General features: G+C 32.1%; 1 protein-coding gene across 1 annotated transcript; it reads left to right on the forward strand.

Moving 5' to 3' along the window:
* Window positions 1-115: 115 nt before the first annotated feature.
* LOC127700232 (BUD13 homolog) lies at window positions 116-16873 on the forward strand. Its single transcript, XM_052203656.1, has 6 exons — window positions 116-241; window positions 4212-4399; window positions 6313-7052; window positions 8198-8352; window positions 13404-13585; window positions 16091-16873. Exons 1-6 carry the CDS (start codon window positions 129-131, stop codon window positions 16264-16266), a joined length of 1554 nt encoding a protein of 517 aa, XP_052059616.1. The 5' UTR covers window positions 116-128; the 3' UTR covers window positions 16267-16873.
* Window positions 16874-17168: the final 295 nt, after the last annotated feature.

The raw sequence follows: 17168 nt of genomic DNA on the forward strand, positions 1-17168 counted from the left end.
ATATAAACTTGGCCACACAATTAATACTATACATCCTCTTTTTCACAGCATCTGATGAATTTAAAAGTAAACATTTCTAAAATGAACACTTTATCATTCTAAAAGGAGATTGAAGAGCCCCAAAACGAATGGCTGAAATTAGCAAAGCGGAGTATTTAAAACGCTATTTATCTGGTCCAGAGGAAAATGAAAAGAAAAAGAAAAGGAGAAAAGTTGTAAAACCGATTTCAAAACATACAAGGTGCATGTCATCAATATGAGGTTGATGTAACCTTTGAAAGATACAAAGTTCATGATCATAACTAATGACTATTTTATTTAAAAAATTTAAACTATACAGTAAGAGGTATCAGGTCGTTGCGGCCCCAAACCGATTGTCGACTCTTCCTGATCTTCGCGTTTTATAAAATTTATTTTATATTTGAAAATAACCATGTTAATAATATAAGCAGCAAATTGCGGAACTCGCTAGAATTTTACTATCGTTTCAAGAAAATCTGGTATAGTAAGAAACAGATAGGGTATTCTTCATGTTCAAAGCAGTCACTGTAATTACTCATATGCCTGGAGCTTCCGGGGGATTCGCTTCCCTGGACCACCGTCTAGGGTGCTGCCCTTGATCCCCAACTAGGGTGCTACCCTGGACCAGCTGGAGACTTTGAGCGGTCCATAGCCCCCTCCCATGACGAATCACTATAAAGTCCACAAGTATTCACAAAATAGGAGTTTGAGCGTGAAGGAGTGATGTGAATTTCATAAGCATGGCATACCTAGAAAAATTCCCGAAAAAAATTATCATTTTCTGCATAAAATGGTCCAAAAAAAATTTTCAAAGACAAAGATCGTAATGATTGCACGTTATTTTAGTCCAGCTACGCCCCTGACAGCATAGTGTATTGCACAAAAGCAAAAAAATTGAATATCAATTCAAATCATATAACCAATTCTAAGTTCTTTGACTACAGTTATTCTGTGTCAGAAACCTATTTTGTGTCAAATATTGAATTACAATCCAAATTCAGACCTGTATCAAGTGCGAATATTGTGTCCATTTTTGCCCCAACTGTTCAGGGTTGGACTTCTGCGGCCGTATCCAAATGCGCTTGGCGAAGCAATTTATTATCTCTTTTTGTTCCAGAGAAATGTGTTTTAATCTAAAAAGTAATTTTGCACTTGTTTTACATAAACTCAAGTATGTATTGAGTAATTTACTTCAAACTTTACACTGAAGTTATGAAAATAGCATTATTTATGTGGGTCTGTTTACCGAAATATCTGGTGTAACCCCCAAGGATAGTATTAGGTCCAATACTGTTCCTTATCTAGGCAAATGAGTGACCTGAATATTTTCAATACAGCAAGCTCAGACTTTGTGGATGACAGCATAATTTACAGAGAAATAAAAACACAAAATAATTGCCATAAATTAGGTATTTGGTCCATTCGCCCTGAGTCCATTCACCCTCGGTTCTAAGCCCTACTTTTTATGAAAACTTAATAAATATTAATGTTATTATTAAGGTTTTATAAAATTATTCAGATATGTACATGTATATGGTAAATATGAAAGAAAATAATTGCCATAAATTAGGTATTGGGTCCATTCGCCCTGATTACATGTTCGCCCTGAGTCCATTCACCCTCGGTTCGTTCGCCCTACTTTTTATGAAAACTTTATAAATAATAATATTATTATTAAGGTTTTATAAAATTTTCAGATATGTATATGGTAAATATGAAAGAAAATACATATTTCTGAAAAATCATGAAAAACAAACATAGAAATATTTAAAAATTAATGGCTTGTTTTGTAGCATCTATATTGGCTTCTTTGTTACGTATGTTTTTGTTTAGAATTACTTTTAATGACTGTTAATTGTAATTTAGAATACTGATTAGGTAAAGTTATGATATCGGGCGTATGACATTTGCGCCGATTTTATAAACTTTCAATCTTTCATTTGCACCAATTCAATAATTTCAAGTTCCATTTGCTCCTTTTTGCATTTTAGTGCTGTGCTTTTTTCATGGCGTAAAGAGGTTTTATTGTCCTTTGATATTTTAAAGGCTGTAAATAGATTTTTATATCATTTGATATTTTATTGCTATACTCAGTTATTTTAGTGGATGTAAACATAGTGCTTTTAACATTAAAATTGACTTGTTTTGCTCAAAATCCTACTGCCACCTCCCCATTGTGGGCAGGGGGCAACAGTTAAATGCATGTTTTAATTGATAATTCATAACATATGTATAACTTGCTAGCAGAAGAGGTTTATAATGATAAATAAAAATAGTTTTCACCTTTAATTTACCTGTAAAACAATCGGCGCAAATGAAAGAAATAATCGGCGCAAGTGAAAGAAAAAATTGGCGCAAATGCAAAACGCCGATGATGTCTTTGATCTCACTGATTGTTTTATTAATTGTCACAGGTGAATTAATAAGGAAAATTAAAAACATTCTTTTTTTTTAAATTAACTAGTCAGCTTGAAATGAGTGAAAACAATGATGTATGAATTGTAATACATGAAAGGGAAATTTAGTTTTCGCAGATTAATTGACCTCTTTGATCTCAAAATTCATTTTATTTAGTAATTCATGGTGCAGAAATGTAGAGTGAATGGCTGTGTGATTCTGTCCTTTTAGTATTTTTTTTTATGAAGAATATTTCACTTCAGTGCTCTTCAAAATAATAGTGGTAAGACATAATTGGTGTGTGATTAAGTTCAAGTTGGATCTTGTTATAACTGTTAATGGTTGTTTTGAAATTGTTCAAATAAAAAAATACATACAGATAACCTTGATTTTCAGTTGTTTTAATATATTAAATACACTTCAGTACAAATCAAAGAAAAATAATTATCTGGTAGCTGCATTACAACATAAATATTCGGCGAAATTTTCAACAATCTTTAACATACTTTATTCAAATATTTTATATTAAACAACAAGATAACAAAATAAGATAAAAAAAACTGGGTGAACGGACCCAGGGCGAACAGGTACTAGGGTGAAAGTGATTTACACTCAGAGTCAGATTAACTTATGACATATCACCCTGATAAATGTATCAATCTTACATCTTTCTCAACAACAAAATTACTTACAGGCATAATTACATTCTTCACAACCACATTTTTGGGATCAGTTACATCTGCAAAATATCTAGGCATCATCCAGCAATCTAATCTCAAGTGGAACACGCATATGCATATATAGACAACATTGTTTCAAATGTGAAAAAAACCCTTGGGTTTTCAAAAAACAAACTTTAAAAGTCTCAATCATTGTCAGAAATAAAATGCAGAGCATACCAGGCACTAGTAAGACCTAAACTAGAGTATAGTTGTAGTGTCTGAGACCCCCATATGAAAGACCAACAACTAAAACTTGAAAAGGTAGATACGTGCGGCTCGTTACATATAAATCAACTACAATTATACGAGTAGTGTCACTAACAAGGATAAACAAGCTAAAATGGCCTCACTAGCTGAGAGACGACTACAATTAGACTCATAACATTTTGTAAAGTGATTCACTGCCTTTAAGCCATTCCAACACATGTTCTTTAGCAAACTGTCTATAGAACAAGACAAAACCATACACAAACATACAGACATATCCAAATTCCAAGGATATTCATCCCTTGCACAATCATATAATGAAATTTTCTCCCTCAGACTATCATTGATGCATGTAGCATTCTATTGATGTCTTCAAAGATCAGCTAACTACAGCTGTTCTTGCCAGTTTCAAATAACCAAACCCAAACCAAAACATGAACAATATGTATTCTTCGGTATTGAAGCCTTGTTGAATTGACCAAAACGAAAAAGGGAAAAAGAAGACATTCTTTAAACTTCACTAATAAAATATGAGTGAATGGTGGTGTGTGGATCTGTACAATGCTGTATAGGTTTTGATCATTTCCTCCTTTGCCTTTCCAGAGTTATGGGACTCTAATGTTCAATTTTAAAAAACTAGGCAATGTTTCAAAAAAAAACAACTGCTTTTAGAAATATGTATAATATTTTTACACACTGTTCCATTCAATAACCTGTACAAAGTATTAAAGATAATCATACAATGTCTATGTCAACTCTCATTGATTTGTGGATGGGCATATTATGTCCTGGGGCAGTTATTTATTAACATATTGTAAACATGTTGCTTATTTACCAACTGTAAATTGTTACTTTTTTTTTCAGATCAACAATTATAGATGATGATGTTGATTTGAAGTCCTTACTCCCAGAAAACTTAGAAAATACACTAGATGAAGATATTGGGGAGGATGATCCAACCATTGTAGCTATTATTGACGAACGTCCAGATAATATACAACAGTTAGAAACTTATAGACATAGTGATGGTCGATGGAAGACACTTGGAAAAGGTGACGTATTAAAGTTGGTGATGTATTTAAGATGAGATGTTAACTTATTTAGCTCTTAATATTCACTCTATAACATACTTTTATTCAACCGATTACAAGAGGGTCTGGCAGCTGAGGACATTTTAGCGCAATAGTATATTCTATTTCAGTGTCAGATTTTTAACCCATTTTAGCCAAAAGTATCAAAACAGGACAGCATATAAAATATCATGTCCATTAAAATACATCACTAGCTGTCTAAAAAGTTAACTCAAATGTTTAAAGTCCATAATAGCCTTGAATTTATATCCAAGTGAACGTAGGTAATGGGCTCTTGATATACCCCCTATACAATACCTTTTATAAAATAGCGAACTGTTCCTTCTCTTTATCTTGTCTTGATTAGGGGGTACAGATTCATCAACATTTCTTATTTAATATTTATAGAATAACTAATCGAAGAATTCAAATAGAGAAAAATATTCAACAAGTGACCGAACAACACATTAATTCACGAATGCGCGTAGCGCATGAGTTAATTATCAGTATTGTTCGGTCACGAGTTGAATATTTTTCGATATTTGAATTCTTTGATTAGTTATTCTTTTTATTACATTGGAAAATGGCTTTTTTTGTGAAATTAAAGTAGAAAATGCAAGGAACTATATCGTTTTCTACGCATTCACAATTTGTTTTGATCCGACGTTATCGACGTCTTGACAACGCCTATTGTTGTATGACGTCAGAGGAGTGAAATAACCACGTTTATTTCACATGTGAAATTATCGGTTTTTATTTCACTGGGAAATTAATGTAATTCTTTGCAACCAATGTAATAAATGTTGTTATTTGTTATTTGATAATAGTATCCAGAAAAACCATCACGTATTGCACATCTATCTCCTGTTTGTTTCAACAACCTTTAATTCCATGCTCAACCAAATTGTAAATGCATATGACTTAAACATTAAGCCAGCATACATTACTGTTGTATTATGGTGAGTTTTATTATTCAACCAGCTAAGTTTTTTCGGTGAAATGGGCTATCGAAAATAAAGGTAAACAGACTAATGATGGCGCTAAGATGGGCTATTATGTCTGCGCTAAAATGTCCTCTAGATGTTGCAAGTTTTTTGTTAAAATGTCCTGCACCAGGGTCTGAATGGTGTTTCCATAATGAAGAAAATAGACAAAAAATAGAATGAAGGGCAAACAAATAAAGAATTTTAGAAAAAAATAGGCAAAATAAATGAAGAATAGAGAATAGTGGGGTGCTTAAATATAAAGAATACTAAAATATAAAGAATAGAAAAATAATGGGCCAAGAAAATAAAGAATAGAGAAAAATGGCCTAAAAATTTATTTAAGAATTGAATGCTTCTTTTTGTAAATTCATTGGGGTGTAAAAGTGTTGACCGAAGTACATTTTGTATGAAGCGCGCAAGCGTTTCATTCTAAAAATGTATGCACGGTCAACGCTTTAACAACCCTATGAAATTACTAAAAGAAGCATTCAATACTTATAATTACATTTTTTCGTTATGATAATGAAAACACAATTACTATCAAGTTTTTCTTTTATTTACCTGTGCACTTTATTGTGGAAACGTGTGTCATCATGTATATTTCAATTCATGCAATTCTTTTTGAAATGAAGAATGATGCGAGATTGCTGTTAGCCAATCAAAATAACGTATAATAATGAAACATACATCTAATGTAATTATACAGAAATGAAGACCCTCTTACAGGCTGACCAGCAATGAAACTAATTGACAACCAAAAGAACATTGTTTTTTTAATGCTGTATGAAACTGTCTGTTAATCAGGTAAACTCTACTGATGTAGGTTTTCATTCAATACTCAACATACATGCATGTTACTAAAAAATTTACAGCAACTAATAACAATCTTTTAATTGAATTTATTTATAGATGATGATTTTGACCCATCGTTATTGAAGAGTATGAAAGATGAAGACATTTTAAAAAATACAAAATCATTTTTCAAGAACAAAAGGGAAAGTGAAAATAACAAAAAATCTATTTCAAGACAATCTGATCTTCCTAGAAGAAAACGACATGATTCAGATTCAGATAATTCATTACCAAGGAAACAGAGGCATGATTCAGATTCTGACCAATCATTGCCTAGGAATCAAAGGCATGATTCAGATTCTAACCAATCGTTACCAAGGAGACAGAGGCATGATTCTGATTCAGATACATCACCACCAAGAAAGACCAAAACCTTAATAAGTAAATCTGGTTCAGAACCAAGAAAAAGATTAGATTCAGATGAATCACCTCCAAGAGGGAGAAGGAATGCTGGTCACTCACCACCAAAAAGGCAAAGACATGATTCAGGATCTGACAATTCACCACCTAGAAGGAAAAGACATGAATCAGGGTCTGACCAATCACCACCTAGAAGAAAAAGACATGAATCGGGTCCTGACAGGTCACCACCCAGAAGAAAAAGAAATGATTCAGGATCTGACCAGTCACCACCCAGAAGGAAAAGGAATGATTCAGGTTCTGACCAATCACCACCAAGAAAAAAAGATAAGATGAGTAAAACATTATCTGGTAAAAAAGCTGGATTACAAAGTGCTAAAGATATGAAAATGGAGGCAGAGAAGATGAAAAAGAAAGAAGATGATGCTTTTAAAAAGGTAGTTTCTGTGCTCCATGTATTTTATGAACAACAAAAAACAAATGTATTTGGGGATTTTCAATATTGATTTACACAAATGGGGAGCTGGAACTGCTTATCTTTCTGGAACACCTGAGTTTACCCCTGGTTTTTGTTGGATATAAAAAATAAGATGTGGTATGATTGCCAATGATACAACTGTCCAAGAGACCAAGTGAGATATGACAAACAACAACCACTCAATTACAGGTTCCTGACTTGGGACAGGCACATATAGAATGTAATGGGGTTAAACATGTGTTTAACCCTTCCCCTAACCTGGGACAGTGGTGTAACATCACAGCATAAGAACAAACTAAAAGTCCACAATCTAGTTCAGGTTTCTCAATCTTTAGTTTTCTATGTAGTATTTTTTTTACTTGTTCATCTTTTTGTTGTTTTAATTTTTGCCATGGCATTGTCCATTTTTCTGTGACTTGTGAGTTTTGAATTTCCCCTCGGTATCTTCCACCTCTTTTTAACATGTAGGTCAAAAGCCTGTGATCAAATAATAGATATGAAATGTATTTTGTTTAAATATGTCATAACCAATAGAAAATTGGCTCTACTTGGTTGGAGAATAGAGTTAACATTACTTGCTACATATTCTTCACCTATCATTCTATCTTAAAACCCTATACAGTTATTAAAAGTCAAAACAATACAATTTCTTAAAAAGGATATACTTAATAAGAAATTAACAACAACTAAGTCTTTGGACACCTCTAGTTTAAATGACAAAAGCAATAAGTAGGAAATATGAAATCTGTGGTTAGAATTAGGAAATCATATATAGATGTACGTTTGATATGGTAAATATTATAATGTGTAAAAAAGAAAATTCTGCAAAACATTGACAACTGGTCTTGTGCACCTAAACAGTATGACATCATAAGTCTGCTACCAGAGTCAAACATTGACATCAGATGTTTCAAGTTTTCTGTACGCCATTTTCTTGACACATTTGGAGGGTTAGGCAATAGCATCAGAATAAAATACATAGAAAATAAAATAGGGTTTGATCTGACAATATACATGATATAAGGATCAGTATAAATCTGGAAATGATAAAAATGAAGTTTGATGCAAACTTCCATATATAGACTTACATGTACATAATTTCAGATCAGCAATGATGCTCTAGGAAGAAATGCAGTGACAGTTTTCAGAGACAGAAAAACAGGAAAGAGAAGGAACATGGAAGATGAAGCAGAAAAAAATGCTGAACAACTTGAGAAAGAAAGAAAAATGGCAGAAAAATATGAAAGATGGGGAAAAGGGTGAGTTGAGGTGTTTAAAACACTCTGAATGGCTGAAATGTATAGCAACATGAACAAAGAGGGAAGAAAGAAAACAAAATTAGAAAATATTATTTTAGGTCCACAATCCAAAGGAAAACAGATACTGTAAATTCATAAATTATTGCAATTTAAACACAACAGACCAAAGTGTGAGAATAATTATTGTGATTATAGGAAAAGCTACATATAGTTGTCAGATTTTAGAATACAGGTTCTAAATATTGCAATACTCACCTGGTCACATTATTTGCAAAAATAAAAACCTTGCAATAATTTCTGAATTTACAATACTTAAGTTCATCCTACTATATATCAGTTTTATTTAGGCTACCATTCCAGTCAACATCTCAAATAATTCTTTGTAAGAATGCTTGATAGTTAAATAAAAATAATGACTGTTGAATTGTGACAATTGTTTTGTTCAGATAGAGTAATTTTAAACATTTTGATTGCCGAAATAAGAACAAAGGTATGCCATAGTTTTTCAGATTTTTATACGACCGCAAAAAAATTTTGTGGTCGTATATTGGTATGACGTTGGCGTCGTCGTCGTCGTCGTCGTCGTCGTCCGGCGTCGTCCGGCGTCGTCGTCCGAATACATATTGGTTTTCGCACTCTAACTTTAGTTTAAGTGAATGGATCTTTTTGAAATTTGACCATAAGGTTAAATACCACAAAAGGAAGGTTGGGATTGATTTTGGGGGTTATGGTACCAACAGTTAAGGAATTAGGGGCCAAAAAGGGGCCAAAAATGAGCATTTTCTAGTTTCCAGACAATAACTGTGGAACGGTGTATGGATCTCTCTGAAATTATACTACAAGTTTCCATACCACATAGGGATGGTTAGGATTTGCTTTGGGGGGTTATGGCTCAAACCGTTTAGGAATTAGGGGCAAAAAAGGGGGAAAAACAAGGTTGTCCTGGTTAATGGACAAATACTTTAGTACAAAACATAATTTAAAGCAGTGTAAGGGAGATAAATCAAATACATCATTGAAATTATCTCCCTTACACTGCTTTTAAATTATGTATAAAGTAATGGTTAATGAACAATAAAGATAATCTAAAACAGTGTAAGGGAGGTAATCCAAATACAACGTTTTGGTTACTTCCCTTACACTGCTTTTAAATTATGTTTAAAGAAATGCATATTTATAAAGGAAGACCAGTAAAAATATCTGCAAATGTTTTCATCTTTTTTTTTTACAAAAAAATCCATATGAAAGATTTGACACTATATTTTTATTAATTCTATTATAAAATAGATTAAGTTAGCACTATGGTAAATTTAAATGGGTAATTATGGTTGCCAACTCCATTGGAAATTTGAATTGAGATTATGACCATATCTTGAGGGAAAGAATTTTTTTGGGGGAAAAAGGGGGGGGGGGGATAAAAAGAAATTGTGGGGGGCCAATTTTTTCTCATTTCAGATTTCAGAAATTAAAAAGAATTATTCTTCAAATATTTTTTTTTTTTCAAATTTCAAATATTGAAAAATTTCAAGAAGTAATCTTTAATTGCACAGTATGGCGCATTAGATTTGTAAAATCTTTGATCACATTTATTTATTTGTTATGCCGAATCTAACAGTGTATTTAGATTTTTAATTTTGGGTCCAGTTTTCAAATTGGTCTACATTAATGTCCAAAGGGTCCAAAATTAAACTTTGTTTGATTTTAGCAAAAATTGAATATATGAGGTTCTTTGATATGCTGAATCTAAACATGTATTTAGATTTTTGATTTTTGGCCCAGTTTTCAAGTTGGTCCAAATTGGGGTCCAAAATTAAACTTTGTTTGATTTCAACAAAAATTGAATATATGGGGTTCTTTGATTTGCTGAATCTAACCATGTATTTAGATTTTTTATTTGTGGACCCCGTTATCTAATTGGTTCATATTGAGGTAAAAAGGGTCCAAAATTAAACTTTGTTTGATTTCATCTAAAATTGAATTATTGGGGTTCTTTGATATTCCAAATCTAACCGTGTATTTAGGTTTTTAAATTTGGGTCCTGTTTTTTAAATTGGTCTACATTTAGGTCCAAAGGGTCCAAAATTAAACTTAGTTTGATTTTGACAAAAATTGAATTCTTGGGGTTCTTTGATTTGCTGAATCTAAACATGTGTTTAGATTTTTGATTATGGGCCCAGTTTTCAAGTTGGTCTAAGATAGGGTCCAGTATTTAAACTTTGTTTGATTTCAACAAAAATTGAATATATGGGGTTCTTTGATATGCTGAATCTAAACATGTATTTAGATTTTTGATTATGGGCCCAGTTTTCAAGTTGGTCCAAATTGGGGTCCAAAATTAAACCTTGTTTGATTTCAACAAAAATTGAATATATGAGGTTCTTTGATATGCTGAATCTAACCATGTATTTAGATTTTTTATTTGTAGGCCCCGCTATCAAATTGGTTCATATTGAGGTCAAAAGGGTCCAAAATTAAACTTTGTTTGATTTCATCGAAAATTGAATTATTGGGGTTCTTTGATATGCCAAATCTAACCGTGTTTTTAGATTTTTAATTTGGGTCCCGTTTTTTAAATTGGTCTTCATTGAGGTCCAAAGGGTCCAAAATTAAACTTAGTTTGATTTTAACAAAAATTGAATTCTTGGGGTTCTTTGATATGCTGAATCTAAACATGTGTTTAGATTTTTGATTATGGGCCCAGTTTTCAAGTTGGTCCAAGTTGGGGTCCAAAATTAAACTTTTTTTGATTTCAACAAAAATTGAATATATGGGGTTCTTTGATATGCTGAATCTAACCATGAATTTAGATTTTTTATTTGTGGGCCCTGCTATCAAATTGGTTCATATTGAGGTCAAAAGGGTCCAAAATTAAACTGTGTTTGATTTCATCAAAAATTGAATTATTGGGGTTCTTTGATATTCCAAATCTAACCGTGTATTTAGATTTTTAATTTTAAGTCCCGTTTTTTAAATTGGTCTACATTAAGGTCCAAAGGGTCCAAAATTATACTTAGTTTGATTTTAGCAAAAATTGAATTATTGGGGTTCTTTGATATGCTGAATCTAAACATGTGTTTAGATTTTTGATTATGGGCCCAGTTTTCAAGTTTGTCCAAGTTGGGGTCCAAAATTAAACTTTGTTTGATTTTAACAAAAATTGAATATATGGGGTTCTTTGATATGCTGAATCTAACCATGTATTTTGATTTTGGACATTGGACCATAATAGGTAAATTAAAAAAATTCAAGTTCTTAGACCACATTCTTTCTGTGTCAGAAACCTATGCTGTGTCAAATATTTAATAACAATCCAAATTCAGAGCTGTATCAAGCTTGAATGTTGTGTCCATACTTGCCCCAACTGTTCAGGGTTCGACCTCTGCGGTCGTATCAAGCTGCGCCCCAGCGAAGCATTTTATTTTAAGGTGAGTTGGGAAAGCGATTCTTATCAAAATTTGAAATTAGTAATGCTTTCTTTTTTCTGAAACTATATACTCATACTTGGCAGTATTAGATTTGTGACATTCATGACTTTACAACTAAGAATTTCTCTTTGATTGTTGTCCCCCCCCCCTAATTTGATGGAAATTATTGGCTAATTCTCTGAATATTTTTCTGAATCTCACTTTCAAAAATTCCTAATCTTGTGATTCCTGAAACATAAAAGATTAAATGCTGATTATCCAGCAAAAATCAATGTTGGTTATAGATTCATGGACATACATTTTTTCATTCAATTATATGAACCATGAAAATGTTAACAGTAAATTGTGGTTCATGTACTATTTCATGTGTATTTTACATTGTGCTGTACATGTATATGAATAGAATTTCATGTTGTGGTATACTAAGTAAATTTGTTGTGTTACTCTCTGTGTTTACACTCCAATCTAACAGTAAATTACAACGGGAAATTGCATTCATAAATAACTCAATTTCATACAAATTTTTATTTGTAAATAACATTTTTATCTTATCTGAAAGGACATAGTCAGTTTGAATCAAACTTTGCATTAATAATGTAATGTCCATCTGTCCGTCGTCAACATGTCGGGCAATAAGAATAACTCAGAAACATTTTAACCAATTTTTATGAAACTTTGGTGAATTGTTTATATCTCTTGACATAAGCTCCCTTTCAATTTTTATAAATTTTAGATTTTACGATTCCGAGTTATGGGATTTAATTCATAAAAAAACTGAATCTCAAAAGTCGTAACCAGCTGGTCTTAACAATGAAATTGAAAGTGTGAGTGTTTTCATGAATTAAATTTGGTTCAGATATATTTCAAAATTTTATGCATCTATGAGCAAATATTTACAACTTTATCTGCATAAAAATTGTGATAGTTTGAAGAGAGATAAGTTTTAAATCCTTGCCTCATCCTGTTGTACACTTATTTTCTTTTCAGTAAACTGCAACTTCCAATATTGAATTTATCTTTGGGTTAAATATTAAACATGTTTTCTATAGCCTTTTGTCTTATATGAATATATTACATATGGTGTAGCATTCTCCTGTTTTCATTGGATATAATGATCACGTGTTTCAAAGGTTATTTTATGTATCCGAAGCCTTGTTTCTATTTTTAAGTATGTTGACGCTATGTTTCTATTTATATGTATATTGACGGTCAATATAAAAAATCTTGCTAAATTTACATTTATGGCGTCGTGACTTTACACGTAACAACCATAGAGGAAGTGCCGCAGCAGACAAAAAGAAATTTGCAAGTTTATCAAAAGGAGATATCAAGAATTTTATGTTAAATGCAGACACTGAGAATACAAGAAAGCTAAGACAACAAGCTATGAAGTTGTTCAAAGAATATTGATATTTTCAATAACATGTTAAAATTTTTGCAAAATACAATTTAAAAATACACAGAAAGAACATTAAACATGTTAAATGTCATTTTCCTAATACATTATTTACATATGTAATATAAAAATTAAGGACTTTCACTCAGTCAATACGTTATATATGAACAAGTCCATATATAATGTATTGACCTCGTCAAAAGTCCATAATTGATAAATATTTAATGCAGAATGAAACAGCAAGAACACCAACAGAGAAATGTAGAAGAACATCTACATGAAGTGTCTAAACCTATGGCTAGATTTAAAGATGATGATGATTTAGATAAACATCTAAAGGAGATAACCAGGGCAGATGATCCTATGCTTAAATTCTTAAAGAAAAAGAAATCAAAAGATGTCAAGAAAAAAGGTTTGATATATCAATTTTGTTCTCTTCAGTTATAAAAATGAAAACAATACTGTTCAAAGTGCTTTTCTGGATTTACCCTCATCAGGAACGCTCAAAGTCGAATATTTGAAATATTTTATAAGCTTATATATATGCGTACACAATATTTAGGAAAGGATTTAATTATAGAACTCAAATGGGCTCAACTATGTGGTAATGGTGTCAATTATAGCATGTGACCACTTTGACTGTCATGTGTTAAGGACTGTTACTCATCCTACATTTAGTCTTGAGCAGGGTAAAATTCAAACATTGTAGGATTGAAATAGCTTGGAATCTAAGCTTCTTGTAATTAGGGATTAATCACAGACTGACCTACTAAGATTTAGATTAATGTGCCTTGTTTAAATGTCTTTCTGAGATCTATTATCTTGTAAATCATTATGTTAAAAGATTTGTATTTGTCTCAGTCTAGTAAATGGCAGCATTTATATTTTAAATAATTAATACCTTCTCATCCTAAATATCGCTTTAGATAACCTGCTGAATGTTATCTATGTGACCTTCTGTAGAATTTAACTGTGTGTAAGATGTTCAGTTAGACTGTTATTTGAGAGTGCTTTTTATTGTCCCCGAGCAACTCGTTGCATGGGACATAGAAATATGGGGCGTCCATCCGGTCTTGTTAGAGCTCTCACCTGTACAATTCTTGTCAGATTTTTATGAAACTTATATCAGAAATGTCTTTGACAAGTTCCAAAATCAGTGCCGATCATTTATTTGTAAAAGAGTTATGTCCCTTGGAAACATTAATTATATGGAAAATTGCATCGTTAGCACTCTCATTTGTACAATTCTTGCCAGATTTTTATGAAGCTTTTAGGGGCCTCGGTGGCCAAGTGGTCTAAGTAGTTCTACTACTGTAATCACTAGCCAGTCAACACTGAGGTTGTGAGTTCGAACCCCGCTCGTGCGGGTGCACTCGACTCCAATCTTAATTGACTAGGATTGTCAGTTTTCCTATCGAAGGTCGGTGGTTTTCTCCGGGCACTCCGGCTTCCTCCACCAATAAAAACTGGCCGCCACGAAATAGCCCAAAAGTGGCGCTTAAAAGTGGCATTAAAACACCAACATCAATGAAGCTTTTATATATCATGGGTTTTTAATAGGCAATGTCTTGGACGAGTTTGAAAATCAGTGCCAATCAATTATTTTTAAAAGAGTTATGGCCCTTGGAAATATTAATTATATCGAAAATTGCATAGTTAGCGCTCTCATGTGTTCAATTCTTGCCCGATTTTTATTAAACTATTATCATAGATATAAATCAGCAATGTCTTGGACGAAAATCAGTGCAGATCAATTATTTTTAAAAGTTATGTCCCTTGGAAACACTAAATATATGGAAAATTGCATTGTTAGCACTTTCATGTGTACAATTATTGCCAGAATTTTATGAAACTTATATCATAGGTTTATATCAGCAATGTCTTTGACACTTTCAAAAATAAATGCTGATCAAATAATTTTTAAGAGTTATGCCCTTGGAAATATTGATTATAATGGAAATCACATTGCATTTGCTCTGAAGCCTTCATTTCTCGAAGATATTATTAAAAAAAAATTTAAAGAACAAAACAAGTGCTTTTTTTAGTTATTGCCCTTGTGCCTTGGATAGATAAAATATGTGCAATGCAGGGGACATTGGAACTCTGTTCTTTTATGACTTTTATACCACCTGCAAAAAAAAAGCTTTTTGAGGGATCACTCTGTCTTTCTTCTTGTCTGTCCTTATTCGCACAACTCCTCCAAAACAAGTGGGCGGTTATTGATGAAACTTTACACAGTTGTAGAACACTACCTGGGGATAAGCATAAAGGAATATAATTCAGGTCAAACATGTTTAAGGGGAGATAATGGAATTTGAAGGTTGGGGTTACCCATTTTAGGTTTAACTTACAATTATAGATGTCATGAATTTATTATACACCACAGCACAACAACACATTTGCATAGTAGCAGCAACACCAAATGCTTATGTGAAATCCATACATTCATTTCTAAAAATTAAAGAAGAAAAAAAGTTGTATTTTTTTATTTTAATCTTTTTTGAACATTACTGTGAAATAATCATGCTTAATTAAACATTACCTGTTCAAAATAGACATTACTTAATCATTGTTTAAAGCATTCAGCTTAAAGTTGTAAATAGAAATAGAATTTCCAGGTGTATTTACAGAAAAGGATGAAAGGACCCCTACAACCCATCAAATAAGATTGTGATCATAACCACATTTTAATCGTTTGTGGAACAGCCATGATAGAATGTTTACTTTGTGGAACAGCTGTAATAGAATGTTTACTTTGAGGAACAGCCATAATAGAATGTTTACTTTGTTGAACAGATAATAGAATGTTTACTTTGTGGATCAGCTATAATAGAATGTTTACCTACAAATTAAATTATTATTAATTTTCAAAGTGTTAATGACCAGAAGAGATTTTAATATGATATTTTATTTTCAGAATTACCCAAGTATAAAGGACCACCTCCACCTCCGAACAGATTTAATATGATGCCAGGCTACAGATGGGATGGTGTTGACAGATCTAATGGCTTTGAGGCTAAATACTTTGCCAGCATATCCAATAAGAAAGCCATAACAGAGGATGCTTATAAATGGAGTGTTGAGGATATGTAGTGGAATGAAGTGTTGATTTACGTTGGAAGAGGCAGCTAATGTGTTTGTTATGTCGATGGCAGCTGTGTAATGAAGAAAATGGTTGCTGGTTGAAGGGTATATTGATAGAAAGGTTCAAGTGTTAATGGATTGTATCAGTCAGGGTGACAAAGTAGTAGTGTGGACAATTAACCTTTCAAGTTCAGGACTTTATGAAACAGTCCCTTTATTTGTCAGATGTTTTTGACAGTATCAGGTTATTGCTTAGAATTGTATTGCTATGCTAATTAATCCCAATATAGTTTCAATTATGAGGCAACCACAACAAGATATACTAACTGGATGTTTGTTACAGAAACAACATATTTAATCACATCTTAAATTTGATTGTGAAATAACTTGTGTATTTTTTTCCTATGAATTATACATGTATATTTTGAATGATGTATGGCAAACATATATTCTACTATCCTATGGTGTTATAAGTTCACCACAACAAACTAGAGGAAGAAATACTGGACTTTATATCCCCAATGTCAATTTTTTGTGTGGATCTTATGTATGATAATATACCAAAGATCTGAAAAAGCTTTAGATATCTTTATTATCAAGGCTGTCCCAGGGTGAAATTTAAAGGGAAAATTCGCGATTTTTTACTTATCATCTTATTATGTTCATAATACCATAAAAAACATATTCACCAAGTTTTATCTGGATATGAAAACTAATAAAGAAGAAAATTGGGAATTATTAATTCTATTTATTCGAACTTCCTGACTTCTGTGACGTAGTTTAAGTCTTTTTGCATGCCGGGAGTGGAATTAATCTCATTTAAGTCTTGTTCGTTAATCATCTAATAACGCGATTTAAAGTGCATCGACGAATTTTGGCGTAGCTATTAACCAACTAATAATTAAGAAAGT

Source organism: Mytilus californianus, unplaced genomic scaffold, assembly GCF_021869535.1.
Source record: "Mytilus californianus isolate M0D057914Y unplaced genomic scaffold, xbMytCali1.0.p SCAF_5, whole genome shotgun sequence".
NCBI lineage: Eukaryota > Metazoa > Mollusca > Bivalvia > Mytilida > Mytilidae > Mytilus > Mytilus californianus.